This window comes from Cynara cardunculus (assembly GCF_001531365.2).
Source record: "Cynara cardunculus var. scolymus isolate 2C chromosome LG 3, CcrdV1, whole genome shotgun sequence".
NCBI classification, from domain to species: Eukaryota; Viridiplantae; Streptophyta; class Magnoliopsida; order Asterales; family Asteraceae; genus Cynara; species Cynara cardunculus.
In genome coordinates, this window is record NC_037530.1 from 29,421,471 (window position 1) to 29,440,874 (window position 19,404).

The following is a 19,404-nucleotide window of genomic DNA, read 5'->3' on the forward strand; positions in this document are numbered from 1 at the left end:
TCGACTAATCCCAGAGCGACCACCTGCTTTGCAGATAGCCCGGAGTCATCTCATTTGAACCTCCGTGACCACAAGGAGATTTTTATTCCTCTTTGGATTTAAACCTGAGTTCTCCTGGTACTTTTAACATTTGGAGTCAAGCTTAAACCAATCAGACACCACCCTTGTGGTTAAAAGAAAATGTTTTTTTTCCTTCATGTCATCATCGCCATAAATTTCCAGTCAAGGCCATAACTTCAAACAACTTGGTCCTTGCTTATCTTCATCTATGGATTGTAGGTAGGTGAATACAATCTAGTCCTCACCATCGCCATGACCAACAACTCATGATTGTCGGTGGCCACCACCAGATTTCCTCCTACTGCTTCGATTGAACAATAACTTTTTGTAGGTTTTGATGTTTTATGTTGGAAGTTGCTACTAGTTCGAATAGAGGCTGCAGATAAACCAATTTTGCTATTGTTGTTTGTTGAACGATAATGACGTAATGTGGTGGTAAATATGGGTAGGGAGGGAGGCAAGATAGGAAAGGGGATGGGGTGATGATGTGGACGAAGTAAAGGTGGGAAGGAGGGAGATCAAAGAAAAGGGAATGATGGCCAGCGACTGGAAGGGAAGGGAGGATTCATCGTCATACAGGAAGGGGGTTTGCATAAATACTCATATTATATAATTTTTTATTCTTAAAAAAATAGAAAAAATGTAAAAGAACCTTAATATCCCTGATTAACAGAGTTAAAGCAAGGGACCTAATCCATGATAAAAGTGAAACTATAATGACTATATATATAATCATTTCATTTACTTAAAGATATTAAGCAATATCAGTAGAAATAAAAATAAAAAAAATCGTATAATATTATATAATATAATAAGTTCATTTTCATAAAAGTTTAAAATTTCATTCGAGATTAAACTAAAATACTGTGTTTTCATTTTCATTACAAAATCAACCAAATAGCCCCTAAAATAGTAATCCCTTTATTTACATTCCTATCCTGACCCGCTGATTGTGAGACAAAGTGTGTATAATTGGAGGTTTGTTTGAGCAATACTTTCCGCAAGTTTTAGGGTTTATATAAAGATCAATCGGCAGCTTTTGTGCCTCTCTATCTCCCCCTCCCTCATCGTCTTCCTCTGATCGGTCTCCATTGATGTTAGCTGTAAGTACATTCCGTCTACGATATTTAGCAATTGCTACTTTTGGGATCAATCTGTCAAGAATAGAGTTACATGGTTATGGTTCATTTAACAATCAATCACCTGATTAGTTATCTCAAAATTAGTATGACTATATGTTTCAGGAATTAAGACGTTGTTCGTTATATTTGTTTGATACTCGTGTGATAGAATCCAGTGCTCAAAGCATTCTTGTATTTCCATTATGTGAGTTGTTTATTAATTTTTTAAATCCATTTTGTCGGCTACATTTGGACCGGTTAGTTTGGATTTTACTTCGTGAGGTATCCTTTGAAATGAGACATCGTTGTTATCTTTAATTTGGAATCAAGATTGTGTGATGTGTAAGATCAATGTACATCCTTGGACAAATAATTATTGGTGGTTTAAGATTAATGCATTATTTAAATTGGTTCATCCAGTAATTTCTGGTTCTATGTTCTCTGTTTTCTATTCCGATACCATTCTAGAATTTTTTATGTTTCATATATGATCCAGTTTGTAAATTGATCTTTTTCACCTTTGCTTTGTTAGGTATTTGCATAATTGGGTGTTGGTTGCTGTCAATTTTGACCATAATCGTGTTGCCCTAATTGACCTCCCCTCCAATTGTTGCCTCCTAAACACCGGGATTTGCAAACTTTGATCTGCAGAGCTGCAGAACTAGTGCTAGATTGCACCGTGATCAGGTAACACCTGAATGATTCAATAGAAAGCAGAAACAGGGCCGGCCCTGGCCACGTGCAGCACGTGCGGTCGCACAGGGCATCAAAGCTTAAAGGGGCATCAAGTTGTCATCTATTACTAGTTTTGGGTTTAATAATTTAGGAATTGAACAACTGAGTTTTAACTATAAAAACATGTCCAATGCTTAGTAGTGTTAAATACTGAATGCAAATCGTGAACCAGTTAACGCTAACATTCCAACAACTCAATCTAATTTCTATTGTTCTTCAAAGTTCGAGTATTTCGATTTTCAAGGCATGGTATTCTCTTTCCAGCCGATTAACGGTCATGAAATTAGATTCAAGAAATCAAAGATGGAAATCTTGAATGATTGATTTCTACTATTGATTGAACTTACCGAGTTGATGTGCGAGTCATATTATGATTTATGAATCTTTATATCTTTTTGCAAAAAAAAATCTAAATTTCTAACTGATTATTATAAAGATGGGTCATATGGTCGTGTGGGTTACCTACCTACTAAGCTAAGGCTAAGGGGCTTTTGTCATTTTGATAATGAGTCTTCCTCTTGCATATTGAAATATAAGAATTGAACTTTTCAATGCACATGAGCACATCACTGTATCAACATAGCTGAAGCACACTACACCACATTAACAACATATTGTGATACTGTCTTAATTATTGGGCATTTGTTCTTTACAACACACTCACACAGTAACATAGATTATGAATTTTACAATTTATTATTGTTCTTTTGATTTTTGTTTACTTTGAGGTTAGACATTACCGCATTATATTTAGGGGGCGTTTGATTGGTTTTTTATTAAGTTCTATATGGATAAAGTTGTTTGTATGAATTAATCTGTTTGTATAAGTTGGAAAAGTTTTTGTTTGAGAGAGTTTTTTCGCAAATGTAAGGAGCGTTTTTTTTAGTTGGAAGGGACATGTTTGAAAAAAAATGGCTTTCTATATAAAGTTCTCCCTAAAAGTTAACTGGATAAGTTATTTTCTATATCATTAAGCCACTACGAAATAATCATGCGTAGTTGAGCAAATAAGTTGTTAGTTTCATTAAGCTTATTAAGTTGTTAATAGATAGACCCTTAGCCTTAATCATTACACCTATAACTTTTGAGTTTTACTTTTTGTTTACTATGACAGTAATTTGGATGTAATTTACTATTTTAGTTAAAAACTAATGATAATTTTCCTTGTCTGTTGAGTCCATATATTGAAATAAAGTTTCTATTTTGCTAATTTGAATTTAAAAAAAAAATTGGAAAAGAAAGAAGCACGATCTTAATCCAAGATTTATTCTTTTATTATTCTATATTTTGTATTTAGGGTTTTGGTTTTTATAATTAATAAAAATCAACATGAGAATGAGACACTTGATTTGAATAGGTTCTAAACTCTTTAAAAAATCACATGTTTCTTTGTTTCATTGGCTTAAAAAAAGTAGGCTTAAGGGCATCTTTTATTATTTTCGCACAGGGCATAAAAAATCTTAGGACCGGCCCTGAGCAGAAATCATCTTCACATTACAGTTCTTTTAATTGACATCACAGTGGTTGCCAAACAACATCTTACTGATTCTTGCATCCTCTTTTCTTTTGTAACAGCCTTGGCAGTTAAGAAAGAATGGCATTCTCGACTCCAATTTCATCATCATATTTGCCTAGAGTGTATTCTCATTTATCAGCACATGATGCAGCCTCAGAGACAAAGCCTAGGATATGCTTATCAAATGCATCCTCTCTCCTTCAGTGCACTTTGAATTACAAGTAAGCATTTCTCTTATGACTTTGTTATTTGAATATGCTGGAAACTCAAGGAGAAACATTACTGCTTATTTGCAAGTAAATAACCAACTATGCAGCTGTTTCTCGGTTAGAATTATACATGCAACCTTTTGAAAATGACTCGTCAATCGTCATCCCTTAAAGATGGTGCATATTGTTCTCTTAAAATAGAGTATGCAAAACTCTTGAAATAAGGGCATCTTTTGAGAGCATGCCACCATAAACCAATGCAGGACTAACTATTAAATTTCTAAGACTTCAATCTTCTTATCATTTTTCGACACTTATGTTTTTTTGTTGTTCTTGAAATGGCTATTATCTTCATTTCTCATTGAGGTTGGTTGTACATATTCAAACTCTTAGCTGCATTGAACATGCTTGAGGGCACTAGGGGAATATCTGCTGATCTTCATTTCCAAGCACTTAGAAAGACCCAACCATTCTTCTCCTACAAGAACCTATTACTCTCTAGCCTTTTTGGAACCCTTAGAAACACCAGATGTATATTTTTATTCTATTACATCGATTTTTATATATATTTTTTGTGATAAATAATAGATTAAGTTTCAGTTGACTAAAGGTGCATGTGAAGGGTTTCTTTGACCTAGTGTGAGAACGAAGTGGCCATGTCACCAAAGCTGAAATAATATATATTTAACATGCAAAGGGAGTACTAGAAGAAGTGTGTTAAGATAAGAGTATACATGTTCATCACTTCGAATCAGTCCTTGCTCGAAGAGATTTACTCATATTTGATCCTGTTTAAAAGTTAAAAATGTTTGATCAATCAGGCAGCTGGGTCAGAGATTGGGCACTGCAAATGGAGTGAAGTTGATGCCATATGTCCAAAATGAATCACTTAGTCACTTTTAGGATGTACGGACTAAGAAGTCTAGATAACAATATAAAACATCATGTAAAGGATAATATTGATTTGCAGAATAAACTTAATTGTGGATGCAGTAAGGTATTGACAGGTAAAAGTTAAAGCTACTGTCTCAGACATGGGCATTCTCTTTTAATCATGACCATTTTTTTGCCAACTCAGATGGGCAATTGCTTTATCTTTGTCTTGACAACTTAAAAAGCCCCATGTTTCTCTTAACAAACTGGTGGTTGAAGAATAATAAATTAATAGGTACAACAAAATCAAAATTATCAGCTCAAATTGATTCCATGGAACATTTTGCTTATCCAAAGATGCAGACTGTCAAGAATAATGTGGGCGCTGTTAGTATGCTAGAATATGCCTATGTGAAGTAGCCATAGCTTTGCTATGCATGTCTTCACTCCTCTGAACAGAAACAAGGTGAGAACTGAACTAAATGTACAGGGGTTGCCAATGAGAATATATGATTTAGTTGTCTGTTTTTGTTTCCACTATTCCTCGTTGAAGTTAAACACCCAATACTATGAAGCTGCAATACTTACCGTTACTGATTGATCTTCCTTCTTAATGTTTTATCAATCTATATGCACTTCATTTTTCATTTCCTTTTTGGACTTCTCTTTAGTTGTTAGAGTTCTAAAAGTTATGCGTCTTACTACATTTCAGAGCATGTTTTCCTTCTCATTTGGAGAAAAGAGAGTTGTATAACTTCAAAGTTTCTGCATCAGTTACAACAGGTCCAAATTTAATCCTTTTCTCGTTGAATACATTTTATATGTATATTATTGTTGTACCAAATGGTTTGAGTCTCTTTTTTCTCCTCTTATCATTTTTGTTCAGATGTTTTAATGCATGAAACCCCTGTGAAGTCCTCAATCGCCAAAGGTGACACTTGGTCAATCCATAAATTTGGTGGCACCTGTGTAGGAACTGCCCAAAGGATCCAAAATGTCGCCGAGATTGTTATGGAAGATAGTTCTGAAAGAAAGATGGTTGTTGTCTCTGCAATGGCCAAAGTTACAGATATGATGTATGATCTTATTGACAAAGCTCAGTCACGAGATGATTCATATGAATTGGCACTTGACGCGGTATTTGAAAAACACAAGTTGACTGCACTTGATCTACTTGATGGGGATGAACTTGCTAGTTTCTTGTCTACTCTGAGTCTTGACATCAATAACCTCAAAGCAATGCTGCGTGCAATATATATAGGTTTTTATCTCCTCTCTTGCTCTACTTCTACCATGTATGTGATTAATATTTTTCAGTGTATAAACAAATATGAGAGCCATTGGAAGGGAATGGTTTGCGTGTGTTCTCATATTTTTGTTCATTTACAATTTCAAGGGAGATCACCAACCTTTATAAGATAACTTATCTGCATCATTCCTGTTTTCTTCAGGTTATATGTTTATTTCATCTAATACCAAATCTTACAATGTCAAGGGTGACAACTGAAACTTAGCCTTCACTATGTTAGAATCTTGAGTTGATAATCTTCTTTTAGAGTTTAGTTTAATGCAGGCCTTTTTTTTAGCTGATAATGAATGACAAATTGCAATTGTTTTCCTCGTTGATGATGCATACTTTGTTTGTAGCTGTTTGGCTATTAGGGTGGATCTTTAGTTTTGTTCTGAGCAGTAAAGTTCCTTTGTTGTAAAAGTATTGAATAATATTGTCTTTATGTTCTTCAGCTGGACATGCTACAGAATCTTTTACAGATTTTGTTGTTGGATATGGAGAGTTATGGTCTGCCCAGATGTTGTCATCTGTCCTCAGAAAGGTGCTGCTGTGGTGATAACTTTTATTGTTGAATATACTTTGAATATGTCAGCTTGTCAATTTGTGTGGATTACAGTTCCTTTTTTTTCTGCCAGAGTGGAGTAGATTGTAACTGGATGGACACAAGAGAAATCCTCATTGTTACACCTGCTGGTTCTAATCAAGTTGATCCTGATTATGCGGAGTCAGAGAAAAGACTCAAGAACTGGCTCCTGCAAAATCCTTCTAAGGCAATTGTTGCTACTGGTTTTATAGCTAGCACCCCTCAAAATATACCTACAACTTTAAAGAGGGATGGAAGCGACTTCTCTGCTGCTATCATGGGTGCTTTATTCAGAGCACGGCAAGTGACAATTTGGACAGATGTTGATGGTGTGTATAGTGCAGATCCTAGAAAAGGTCAGTTTTAACTTTATAGGAGTGATCACATAAAATTTTCATGTTGCTTCATGGGCAGGATTGTTCAAAGTTGTATGCCATAGATGTCTTGTCTGTTCAATTTACTTCAACACCATTAACTATTTTCCAGTATATAGAGGGCCCACTTGAGGGCCAATCATTGCATTTATTCAGAATTTAAAAAGCTGTTGAGATGTATCTGAACTTCTACTAAGGATGATTCTATTGGCATCACTAGCTGTTCTGAAGAAGAAAATCTTTTGTAGTGAGTGAGGCTGTCATACTGAATACCTTATCATATCAAGAGGCATGGGAAATGGTAAACTCATTCATCTCTTTCTGCTTATACCTTGAAGCCTTATCAATTATGTTTGTAACCAATCTTAGGCGATTGATGCAGTCATATTTTGGGGCAAACGTTTTACATCCTCGAACCATAATTCCAGTCATGCGGTATGACATTCCTATCGTCATAAGGAATATCTTCAACCTCTCTGCACCTGGAACAAAGATTTGCAGGCCACCTGTCAATGAACAAGACGAGAAACATAAATTGGAAACTTATGTAAAAGGCTTTGCAACCATAGACAACTTGGCCCTTATAAATGTTGAGGGGTGAGCTTGTATTGCATTTTTTTGCCATCTTTAGCCCACCTTATCATCTTTGCCCATTTTCACATTTTTGTTTAATTTGCATCTATGTAATGCTTTCTAGAACTGGAATGGCTGGTGTGCCGGGTACAGCAAGTGCCATTTTTAGTACCGTAAAAGATGTTGGTGCTAATGTCATCATGATTTCTCAGGTATCTCCCTCCACAATACCTACACTGTCCTATAAAATATATATACAAAATTGATTTGTCATGTTATTATGGTTATATTTCAGGCTAGCAGTGAACATTCTGTGTGCTTTGCTGTACCTGAGAAGGAAGTGAAAGCGGTTGCAAAGGCATTAGAGACTAGATTTCGTCAAGCTTTGGGTGCTGGACGTCTCTCTCAGGTGATAAGCTTTGACTTCAATGAAATATTGCTCCTTCGTTTCATGTGTTGAAATTTTTGTGGTGACGTACAAAAAGCTCTATAGAATCTGTCAAGTAAAGTTGCATCATTTGGTCACTCAGTTTTTATTTGGGATGTTATACTTTTTCGACTGGGCCAATGACATCCTAAGCTCTACAATTTGACAATTTTGGAACTTGAGGAGCTGATAACACAAAATTAGGTGGTACCTTTCTATAGTTCAATTGCTTGTATATCTCTTTATAAAGAAGATGATGTATTTTGCAGGAGCAAGATTGATGGAAATTTCAATCTATGACCTGTAGGTTGTTCAGTTTTCTTATTTGAAGAAGGGTTGAGTTTAGTAAATATATGATAATTAATTTGGGAATTACGACATATCTAGTGGTTATTGTAACACAAGATTGTAATGTTGTTTGATTTAGCTCTCGACTTTGTATCTAGCCAGCTTCTGTTAGATGCATTTTCTGTAAGTTATATGTTTGAGAATACAGAGGATGTTATGTGCACATGGAGAGGAACTTGTGCTGCTGTTGTGCATACTCCATTATTTGGCAGTGCCAAGCCTCTTTATAGATCTCGAGTGGTAAACTGGTAATGCAACTTTCTGAGTATGAGTTTTAGGTGACTTAGATCCTATGCTACTTCTGTGTATGGAACTTTAGGTCCACGTAGTGCAATATCGGTGCATATTTGTAAGACTTTCACTTGATGCTCCAGCGTTGGAAAACGTAGCAAGTGTATTGGTGCATGCTGTCTTTGTGGTTTACATGTGTAGAATTGTTAGTCGGATGTGTATCCACCATATTATGGATATAATATTGAATGTACAGTTTAAGGGATTCTAGTTCTCTCTTAACAATCTTAGCACTGTTTTTATACTTATACATTGGAGTCACACATGGGCTAATTGCCTAATCCATCCTTGCATAAATTATCGACTTATTTTTGTGTCTTCCAGGTTGCAGTAATTCCAAACTGTAGCATTCTTGCAGCAGTTGGCCAGAAAATGGCGAGTACTCCAGGTGTTAGTGCGACACTATTTAATGCTCTTGCAACGGTCAGTTTTGTACCCCTTTATTTGTCATATGCATAATATGGTTTGCCTGCAGGCCTCTTATTTTATCTTTCTATTTTTGCTTTCTTGACTGTATTATGTGATGCATATATATGAAAATGACTAATGGACAAATGCCCACTTTATAGTTAATACTAACGGGTTGATTTTTATTGGCAACCGACATCGTTGAGTTGTATATATTGTGAAGTAAAACTGTGGGTAAAGTATTGTTCTATCACCTCCTAACGGGTGTCAAGTCCGGAAAATAATAAAATATTAGGAATACTATTACCTTTGATGCACAAAGATTGTGATAGCGATAAGTAGGGTCGTCTCCTCGGAGACTCGGTGTCAATCGTGAGTCCAAGACCTAATCACGTGCAAGTGTGTTGAAAACATTAAATAAAGGGGGGGGTGGATGATTAATAATTAGTTTAACCAAACAAACTAAAATTAAGGATTTAAACAATAATGAAAAGAGTTCTAGTAGTAAGTGGACATAAATTTCATTGGACAGTGCATCATTGACTTGTACATAGTACATATATTCACGTCAACTCAGAATGGCTCAAACATTGACATGCATCAATGTCCGTTTGTCACAAAGAGTCAACTAGCACAAGAAGCTCAATGTCTAGTCTCTAACTAGCTAATTGGAACACGTTATGAGCTTGGCAACAATTGTTAATTGCATTAAACTTAAGCAAACACCATTCCTAGCTAATATTCAAATGCCAAATATGAAGACTAGAAAATACAAACTTGCAACAATACACAATCAACTAAATCGATATCAAGATGGAAAAAGTAGGGGATCCTTCCTAAATGGAAAATCCGAGCTTCAACATCCAAATCGAAGGTTGTGTAAATGAGTTGATAATAAACTTGAAATTTGACAAGTCTCGATACCTTCCAATTCAAAGGATTGCTTGTTCACTACCAGAAAGAAATAACTAGCTACTCACATCTAACATCTAGAAACTTCAAAAACTTACAAATTGAAATTACTCCAAAATCGTGCTCCCCAAATCTGGAAACCGCTTATGAAACTATCTCCTGTTGATTTTCGGTCGATACCTCCAAAATGACGGTTTCCGAATTCAATTTATACCCCCTCGATAAAAACTGGGCAAAAACCAATTGATTTCACGATCTGGTGCTCGTTGGCCACTTGGGCCGCTGCTATACCTGCTGGGAAAGTCGCCCGTATATATTGATGATATGAGGCAGTGTTCAATGTGGGTAAACTCGCCGGATAAGCTGCCTGGTATGGATTGGCAATCGGATGGTGGGAACACGGGTTGTGGAGCGAGTAGAGCAGCAGGCGAAGTCACTCGCTTTGAAAAAGACTTGGACCCTTTACAATTCTGCGGGCAGGTTTTTATTTTCTTAATAGGGCTGTCATTTGGGCTTGGCTGCGTTTCTTCTTGTCTCCAGCGGCTACCAAAGGAAAAGCAAAACAAAAACAAACAAAAAAACCTAAGTTGAGCAATAGCGTGGTTTTCTTTTAGCATCATTTGACTTGGTATGCTCAGTCCAGGTCCTATTTGAGAAGTAGGCACTGATCACATTTTAATAACTATGGACCGATTGAATAAATATTTGAAAAATATGCCCAGCCTTATAGCTCTTTGAAGTATATGCTCTGCTTGTACGTCAATCCATCTTTTTGATATAAAAATGAGTGCAAATATGTGTTTATCATGACCAATCAATAACCAAGATTAAGGGGGTCTATTAGCTATTAAATCATGCTAAAATGCTAGTGATTGGATATGAAAATGAGTTCAAATATGCGTTTATAACCTCCTTACTTCTACACCTACTAATTTTCTGTAAGGAATTTGTAACAAACCAACAATTTATCTTTTTGTTCATTAATAGTAATATTTTCAACTTTCTTGCAACGCAGGCTAATATTAACATCCGAGCTATAGCACAAGGCTGCTCTGAGTACAACATCACTGTAGTTGTCAAAAGGGAAGACTGCGTAAGAGCTCTAAGAGCAGTCCATTCAAGATTCTATCTTTCAAAAACATCAATAGCAGTGGGTATCATTGGGCCTGGGCTGATTGGTGCCACGTTGCTTAATCAGCTTAGGGATCAGGTATATTTCACATTTCGTATCATACTGTGTGCTTACTTTCTATACTTCGGTATTCTTATTCATAGGCATTGTAATCTACTAGCTTCCAATGTTTGGTTCAATATTAGATGCTATGGTCATGTACTTCTTCTATTCTATGGAAATTGCAGTGTTTGCTATTTGACTCAAGTTTAGAAATTAGCCAGTCCATTAAATTTGTTTTTTCTTTTGCAACTTCCTTTCTAGTTATGTACCTTGAGAGTGTGAACACCGTTTTTATGAGGATTTCTTGAAAAAACCGTGTACTAGATGTATTGAGAAGCTTGTAAAGTTGCTTGCCAAAAGCTGAAGTTGAAATTTTAATGGGATAAATGGTGTAAGGGCCTGTTCGGTAGTGGCTTAATGGGGGCTTAATAGCCTATATAGCTTATCTGGTAAGCCATATAAAGGTGTTTGGTGGGGCTTATTGAAAACCCCCTCTTCTATCCATTCAGCCGTTCAAAAGACATCCTAGTATCCTACCCCTCTCCCGGCGGTTACTGGTCCATTTTGTCCAGCAAACAAAGATGAGCAACCTGGTTTTGCCTTCTCCAGCGATCCTCCTGGCTCTGATTGATGATTCTAAATACACATACATGTCTACAGCTGTACCTATTCTATCTCCACCTCCCAATCATTATTCAAAGCATCAAATTCTTTTCGTTTGGAGTGAAATAGAGTGATGGGTGAACATATGAAAGCAAATCTTGAAATACCCACTTAGATTTGACACTTTTGCTTTCTGCTAATTATCTTCGTTTGATCGTCTCTTTGGTTGGTGGCATCAGCAATCACAAAGGAATCCCTTGGTAGTTATTTTCTTTCTTCAGTTTCTTGTTCTTGGGTTTATTAATTTCTTTCATTGTCTTTGTTTTATGTGGTTTTCGGAATAATCAAAATTAGGTTTAGTAATTTCCTTCGTCAATTTCATGTTCTTAACTAGTTGAGATTATCTTCTTTACCCGAAGTGTTTGGATGCTGATTTGTTCAAATTATGGTGCAATGAAGAATGCATATAAGGTGTTTGATGAATTTTGTGAGAGAAATGGGTTGTGCTTGGGCATTTCATGTTATGTTTGTCTGTCATAGTTGTTAATGTACCCAAGTTTAGGAACAAAAAGTTTAATAATGGAAGACCTATAGTCAAGATTAGGAGCAAAATGATTAATGGAAGTTCTATCATGAACATTAATTAATGGGCAAAGTTTAAAAAAGAAAAGACACAAACAACAGGGCCAAAATGGTCACTTATATCATTCAGACAGTTTATCAAGCACAACAATAAACGGCAATTTAGATTGATCATATAGACAACTTAATCTACACAGACAACTTAATCCATACATGGCTTAATGGAATTTACAACCAAACGGCCCCTAACAAATTGTTTGTTAGAGTTAAAGAGCTATCAGCCTATCACTCTGCACGTGCTAGTCTATTATTAGGGTTTTTATGCATTATTATGTTCTCCTTAGAAGTCCACGTTGTGTCATCTTATATGTATAGGATTTTCCCACGGTATTACAAATCTGTCTATTGTGTAATTATGTGCATGGTATCAGAGCTTAGGCTCAGATCAAACCTTATGATCAGGAGCAATGTATTGTCATCACTACTCACTAGTTTTTTTTGATTAACCTGGATATCCAACCCGCTATGCGAGCTAGTCGACCATCTGCTTTGCAGATAGCCCGGAGTCACCGCATTTGAACCTCCGTGGCCACAAGGGGATTTTTATTTCTCCTTGGATTTGAACCTGAGACCTCCTGCTACTTTTGACTTTTGGAGCCAAGCTCAAACCAATCAGGCACCACCCTTGTGGTTACTACTCACTAGTTACCGTCTACAAGAAGCAACACTGCCTTGTGATACACTGATACTCCCATCAACCTAATGACCTTTTTGCCATCCTTATGCAATAAAAAAAGAACCCTTTGGATTCTTGTGCTAGCGTGATTGTCTCCAACAAACTTTACTCCCAAGTCCCATCATGTTTTCCTGTCACCGTCATCACATGCAACCTCTGACCAGCCTACAACTGATTGAAAGGTCCTATGGTATGGAGTAAAGGGTATGCCTACACTCGGTAGATTTAAGTCAGAAGGAAATTCTAAGATTTTGTGGTTGGTCTTGTTTGGTAATACAACTCACGTCGGTAACCATGACTCGTACCTCTTTTTCAAGTTGTTTGCTGTGCTTAGCTTGCTTCCATCAAACCAAAGGTTTTCCATTTTATTGATACAAGGTAAACAGTTCTATACTAATTGCTTCTGAATACGATAAGGTAATTCTGTTGCAGGCAGCAGTCCTGAAGGAAAAGTCTAAAACTGATTTGCGTGTCATGGGTATCCTCGGAACAAGGAAAATGCTTCTGAGTGACATGTAAGTTTCATGTATCAGTGTGCCAAGTTTCATGTGTTAGTATGCCATTATACCTTATTTCTTGATCAAATATGCATAAAATATCCTTTCAAGTAGCATCTTGTTCTGGAAGTCATCTATTTCTTGCTAATGGAAGTGCATCGTGTTATATTAAACGTGAGAAAAAAGCAGAGGGACGAACAAAAAATATTAATTAGGTAACATAAGCCTATGTCTTGAGAATTGCTCCCAAGATGTCTCGTGAACATTCTATTCAGCTTATATAATGATTGTTTTCCCATAATGGAACCTGAAGGATGGCATAACTGTGTATAATGGTCAAAACGTAAATGCTGCTATGAGAAAAAGAAAAAACACTAGTAGACCGAAAATACATATGCTAAATATTTCCTTAATATCATATATGTGGGAGGTTCAAATGAGAAGGTGGAAAGGGAAGGTTCGCACGTATTGAAAAAATCTGAAAAAATCCATTTGAAGATGCATAGGTAACCCACATTACATATTATTCTTACGGATTCACATATGAACCGTTAAATGGATTTTTTCAGTGATTCACATATGAACTTTACCTTAGCACCTTCTCACCGTATTTAGCCTTCTCATTTGAACCCCCTCTCATATATATATATATATATATGTGTATATGTATATGTATATGTATATGTATATGTATATGTATATGTATATATTCTGTGTTTTACTGAAATACATTTACCCTAAATCCCCAATAATAAATCAAATAAGAGTTTGAATTTCTAGCATGTTTCCCTAATCTTTCTATCCACATTCTTCTTCTGGCTTGGGAAAAAACAACTCCAATTATTGAATGTAGGATAATCAGAAATGATGCGCTCTTCATTGATATTTTTGAGTGCATGAGTGTATCAGACTGCATTATGAAGAAACTTTAGCAGAGCTCCAAGCATGAATTTTGTTTACAAACTTTGCAGTAAACTTGGTGGCTTGACAAAATCTATATGTTAAACCATTCAGGGTATACTAATGATCTTATCTTCCTCTACAATCTTGCTTCTGTTTTGACAAGACCTTGATCCAAAGTCTGCCTTTGCTTGAGTAGAGTCTGATATCATCTCTTCGTACATGTTTAAAACCTGGGAGGCTCAATGAAATAAAGAGACATTGATGAAGTGAAATATCCTTAACATAGAGATTGACTCAAATACTTGTATATGTTCTGGACTTTAGCAACAGATTCACTTGAAAGTAAATATATATGACGATGCATAACCTTTTAGAGTGGGAGCAGTGTTGTGATTTAGCAATGAAGGGGCTCTATTGACTTCATGATGTTATATCATTCCTCTTCACTTGGTGGGATACTTACAGTTTTGATAGGAAGATCCAAAATACGTGTATTGAGTATAACAAATGGCTTCCCAGTGGTTGGGGAGAAAACTTGCCATGCTAGCAACATTCTGTGGACCTCAGGGGAATGGAGTCATATCTTTCTGTGGTCAAGAGTAGAAATCTTAGACCAAGGTTTGGGGCACCACTAAGATGTAGCATTAAGCTTGTATTTTCTATCCTCGGAAGATGCAAAGTGCAAGTTACACTTAAAGTTCAGCTCCTCTTCATGGTAAAGGCAACTTAGTTGCTTGCTTCTATGGTCAGCTAGCCACAACAATATTTCATGATGGGTTGACATTCATCGCATAGTTGTGAAAAGCGTGCCTGAGGCGTGCCTAGGCGCTGAGGCACATAAGGCGCAAAAGCCTGGGATTTTTCCTTGTCGAGGCAAGGCCCGTAAATGAGGCGCACCAAGGCGCAGCGCCTTGGCTGAGGCGCATAATGGGCTTAGGCGCGCCTTATAGAGATCTACCCTAATTTCAAATAATTCTTGTCTCTTAGACTTCTACAAAGAGAAGTTATTAATATTATATAAGTCAAAACCTGATATTAATTATGTCTTTTAACCTCCTAGACTTCTACAAAAAATAGTTATTATATAAAATCTATTCAATTCTCTATTCAGTCATCTATTTAATTCTAATCAGTCATATCCTATAAATACCTCCCATGCATACGACCCATACATTATACTCTCTTGATTATCGACCTATTAGTCAAGACTTTATTGAGATATAGTTGGTATTACTACTTTTTGGAAATTGAAATTGTACTATGTTTATATAATGGTATTTGAGTTGATATTACTACTTCCTATACAATGGTATTTCCTATTTGGCTAATAGTATTTCTTTCTTGTTGTAGAGGTATTGACCTTTCTAAATGGAAAGAACTTCAGGAAGAGAAAGGAGAGAAAGCTGATCTGGAGAAGTTTGTTCAACATGTGCATGGAAATCATTTTATCCCTAATACGGTACTTGTAGACTGTACGGCAAGCACTGATGTTGCAGACCACTATCATGACTGGTTGCGCACAGGAATTCATGTAATCACCCCAAATAAGAAGGCAAATTCTGGACCACTTGATAAGGTAACAAGTTTGTACCTGAATGTGCTCTGTAATGGATTTTCCACTTAAGATCATTAAGACATCATCAATAAAATATCCAAAATGGAGAATGGAGTAAAGATGAGAGAGAAGAAAAAAGTCTTTGCATTTGCAGGAGAGAGAAGTAGTCTCCAAAATTAAATTTGAATGAGAGAGAAGATGCATTATTTTTTATTTTTATTTTGGAGGAGAGAGGACATAAAATTATTTTTTTATTAAAAAGTTCTATGAAAGTTTGTTGGTTAATGTATTGAGTACATTAATAATATGATTAATGTTAGAATCTTCAAAATGTAGAAACTGTTGGAGTTGAATGTAACTTCTTGTGGAGATTTTGACTTTTGCTTCTCCATTTTGGAAAAAAGCCTCTTGCAATGCAATTATTTCTAGTTGCTCTTGTTCTTGATGGAGTCCTCTACTTGGTGCAGTATTTGAAGTTGCGAACACTTCAAAGGCAATCATTCACTCATTATTTTTATGAAGCTACTGTTGGAGCTGGTCTCCCAATCATGCACACTTTACGAGATCTCCTTCAAACAGGGGACAAGATCATACGCATTGAAGGAATTTTCAGGTCAATCAAGCAAACCTTTTTATTCATTTGTTACAGGATGAATGCAGCACCTAATATGAAACTAGAGTAAATGTACTCAACCACCAAAATTATCACCATGTTCACCTTTTCTTTTTTCATTTCGAAGAGAGTGATTACAAGGAGAGATAATGTTCAACGATGATTTTGTAAAACAATAGACTCGCAGAAATGGACGAATTTCTCCACATAACATTACATGTATCTTTGCAGTGGGACATTGAGTTATATATTCAACAATTTTGTTGACACAAGAGCCTTCAGTGAAGTAGTGAAGGAGGCAAGAGCAGCAGGTTACACTGAACCAGACCCGAGGGACGATCTTGCTGGAACCGATGTGGCCAGAAAGGTATTTCTAAACAGAAACGTATAGATACAAGTAAAATTACATACTAGTCGAAGTCCTTCGACCCAGAAAAGGAGTTGGATTGGTAACTTTCATGATTGTGATAGAGATCCGCTCTCAAGAGCAGATTTAGCATTTGCTCGGGAGGGGACCAGTTGCTTAGCCTTTGCCTACCTTACCTCTTTAAGTGGCTAGACCCTAAGTTAGCATACTAGGTTAGGATGAAATGCTTTTTGTTGTTGTTGCCTCATATAAGTTGCAGCTTTATTGTTCTAATATAATGAAGTTTACTTGGAAGAAGGACTAGACCTTCACAAAGGTGGAAAATTTCACAGTCAATGTACATGTACTTGCAGCTTGGATGGGTATTCCTTAATTTATCTCTTACAGTTATGATCATGTCCTTCTATGCATAACATCCCCTTTTTTCCTGCTCTTCCACAACCGGCAGAAATCTGTTCTAGACTTTCTTTCCTTGGACAAACTTCATTACCTATGCCCAGTCTCCTCTTTCTTTCAAAAATTAAAATCTCTTTTTCGTTGCTCAAACAGCTGTCGGAGGCTGTTGCACATTTTGCATTCTTAAGCTGCCGCCAGCCAGCTGCTTTCGTCTTCTTGTCAGTCGTCTCTCCTTTTCACCTATCTCAAGCTTGAATATAAATTTGAGACTATTATTGTTGCATGTCAACGTTTATCTCCTAATATTTGGATACCTAATGCTAGTGTCTCACAAGAATCACAGGTTGCCCTTTTGGAAGTCCCATATTGCAACATTTTCCTTTCCCAAAGTTTTTTCAGTCAAATTACCCATCTGATTGATTCGCTCTGGTCTGCAAGATTTACTTTAATTTGAATGTAGGATTAATTGAAGGTTTGTTTTTGTAATTAGCCCACCTGCTTAGGAATATTCCTAGACCTGCATTTCCTTCTCTACTGGTATCCTTTCTCCTTGCCTTGTTCTTGATTGTTTTAACCATCACCCATACGCCCTGTATTTCGTTTCAATCATCTAATGCATCTTTTTTTGAGTATGTACTGCATTTCAAGAAGCTATTGGGACTTGTGTCTAGCTTGATTGGTTCATTCTCTTCAACCTAATCCGTGGGTTCAAGTGCCATGGGAGACAATACTTAAAGAAATAAATGTATTTCCTTTTTCTTTGTATGAACTGCCTTCTATCATATTATATTTTCCAAAGAACTTGGCAATATCCTTCCACTGTCAAATATTCCCTGTTCTACCTCTGTTTGTAGCTTGGATATTGGTTTCCCTTTCCTCAGAGATCTCAGAAGCTTGAGTGTGGATGATCTAATTGTTGGCAGGCCTGACCATTAGCCGCTGATACTTATCAACACTAAAAAAGTTTTTTCTTGTATTTAAACGTGTCCCATGTGCATATATTGACCCTTTACAAAGGCAGCTCTCAATATGCTATTCATCTTTGTGCCTGAGAATGTGGTGTTATGATGCTGAACCAATATTGCAGGTAATAATTCTTGCTAGAGAATGTGGCTTAAAGCTCGAACTTTCTGATATCCCTGTTCAGAGCCTTGTCCCAGATCCATTAAAGGTGCGTAAGTACAATATCTTTCATCATTTAGCCAATTTCATAAATCACTTATCTTGTAAGACTAACTAGTCGGTCTGGTCAGTAAATTTCAATACATCATATGCATGGATAACATAAATCAAGAGGGACCAATCAAATATCAATGTATCTTAAGGTTAAAAGTGAAGAAGAGACAGAGGATGCATGATCAAATACAAAAAAATGTTGATACATGGTTATGTTTCATTAGCTATTCTGCATACATTATAAACAATAAACGCAAAATACAATCATAATGAACCATGCAAGTATGTAAATGTATTGATACATACATACATATGCATATGGAATACTTGCATTTCGTATGGGGTATTAGAAAAAAATACACACGATTCTGTAACCAAAATATTCATAGTTCTTCTGTAGCTATTCAAACTGCTTTAGAAGGAAACTTGATATCATAGACTTGCAGCTTGAAGCAAGTATAAATATATAACATTTTTGTTGGCTGTCAGGCAACTGCATCAGTGGATGATTTTATGCAGCAGCTACCATCCTTTGACGCAGATATAGCTAACAAGCGGCAAGCTGCAGAGGATGCTGGAGAAGTGAGTAGCTTTTGCTTGTGTTATTATATGATCTAAAGTGGATTACGTGACGTAATATTATTGTTTATTTTTTAGGTTTTGAGATACGTGGGGGTTGTGGACGTTACGAACCAGAAGGGACTTGTTGAGCTGCAAAGATACAACAAGAAACACCCATTTGCCCAACTGTCGGGTTCTGATAACATTATTGCATTTACGACAGAAAGGTACAACAAACAACCTTTAATTGTTCGTGGCCCGGGTGCTGGAGCAGAAGTAACAGCAGGTGGAGTTTTCAGCGACCTGTTACGTCTTGCCAAAAATCTTGGTGCCCCCTCGTTTTAATTGTGTTTGTAATCGTATCCAAATAAGCCTTGTTGCATGGAATTATACTTTGTTTAGGTGTTGGAAGACATTAGTTTATGTGTGAAGGGAGTGTTGGGAAAAACCATTGTAGCAATGGTGATGGGAGTCCTTTTTTACTGCATAAATAGAGTAAATGCTATGTTTTGATCATCTA

At 36.3% G+C, this 19,404-nt stretch overlaps 1 protein-coding gene across 1 annotated transcript; it reads left to right on the plus strand.

The window, feature by feature from the left end:
• The first annotated feature begins 1,059 nt into the window (after positions 1–1,059).
• LOC112509357 (bifunctional aspartokinase/homoserine dehydrogenase, chloroplastic-like) lies at positions 1,060–19,404 on the plus strand. Its single transcript, XM_025114285.1, has 20 exons — positions 1,060–1,163; positions 1,714–1,868; positions 3,492–3,653; positions 5,227–5,297; positions 5,401–5,775; positions 6,258–6,346; positions 6,441–6,744; positions 7,011–7,063; positions 7,145–7,359; positions 7,460–7,547; positions 7,631–7,744; positions 8,726–8,824; positions 10,737–10,931; positions 13,249–13,331; positions 15,567–15,792; positions 16,239–16,384; positions 16,616–16,751; positions 18,235–18,318; positions 18,813–18,905; positions 18,981–19,404. Exons 3-20 carry the CDS (start codon positions 3,511–3,513, stop codon positions 19,227–19,229), a joined length of 2,763 nt encoding a protein of 920 aa, XP_024970053.1. The 5' UTR covers positions 1,060–1,163; positions 1,714–1,868; positions 3,492–3,510; the 3' UTR covers positions 19,230–19,404.

Excerpts from the sequence above, each read along its gene's own strand:
- LOC112509357 (XM_025114285.1), top strand. The coding sequence starts at position 3,511 with ATGGCATTCTCGACTCCAATTTCATCATCATATTTGCCTAGAGTGTAT. Across the intron at positions 7,745-8,725 it reads GTGCTGGACGTCTCTCTCAG|GTTGCAGTAATTCCAAACTG; the intron begins GTGATAAGCTTT and ends TGTGTCTTCCAG. Across the intron at positions 18,906-18,980 it reads CTGCAGAGGATGCTGGAGAA|GTTTTGAGATACGTGGGGGT; the intron begins GTGAGTAGCTTT and ends TTTATTTTTTAG.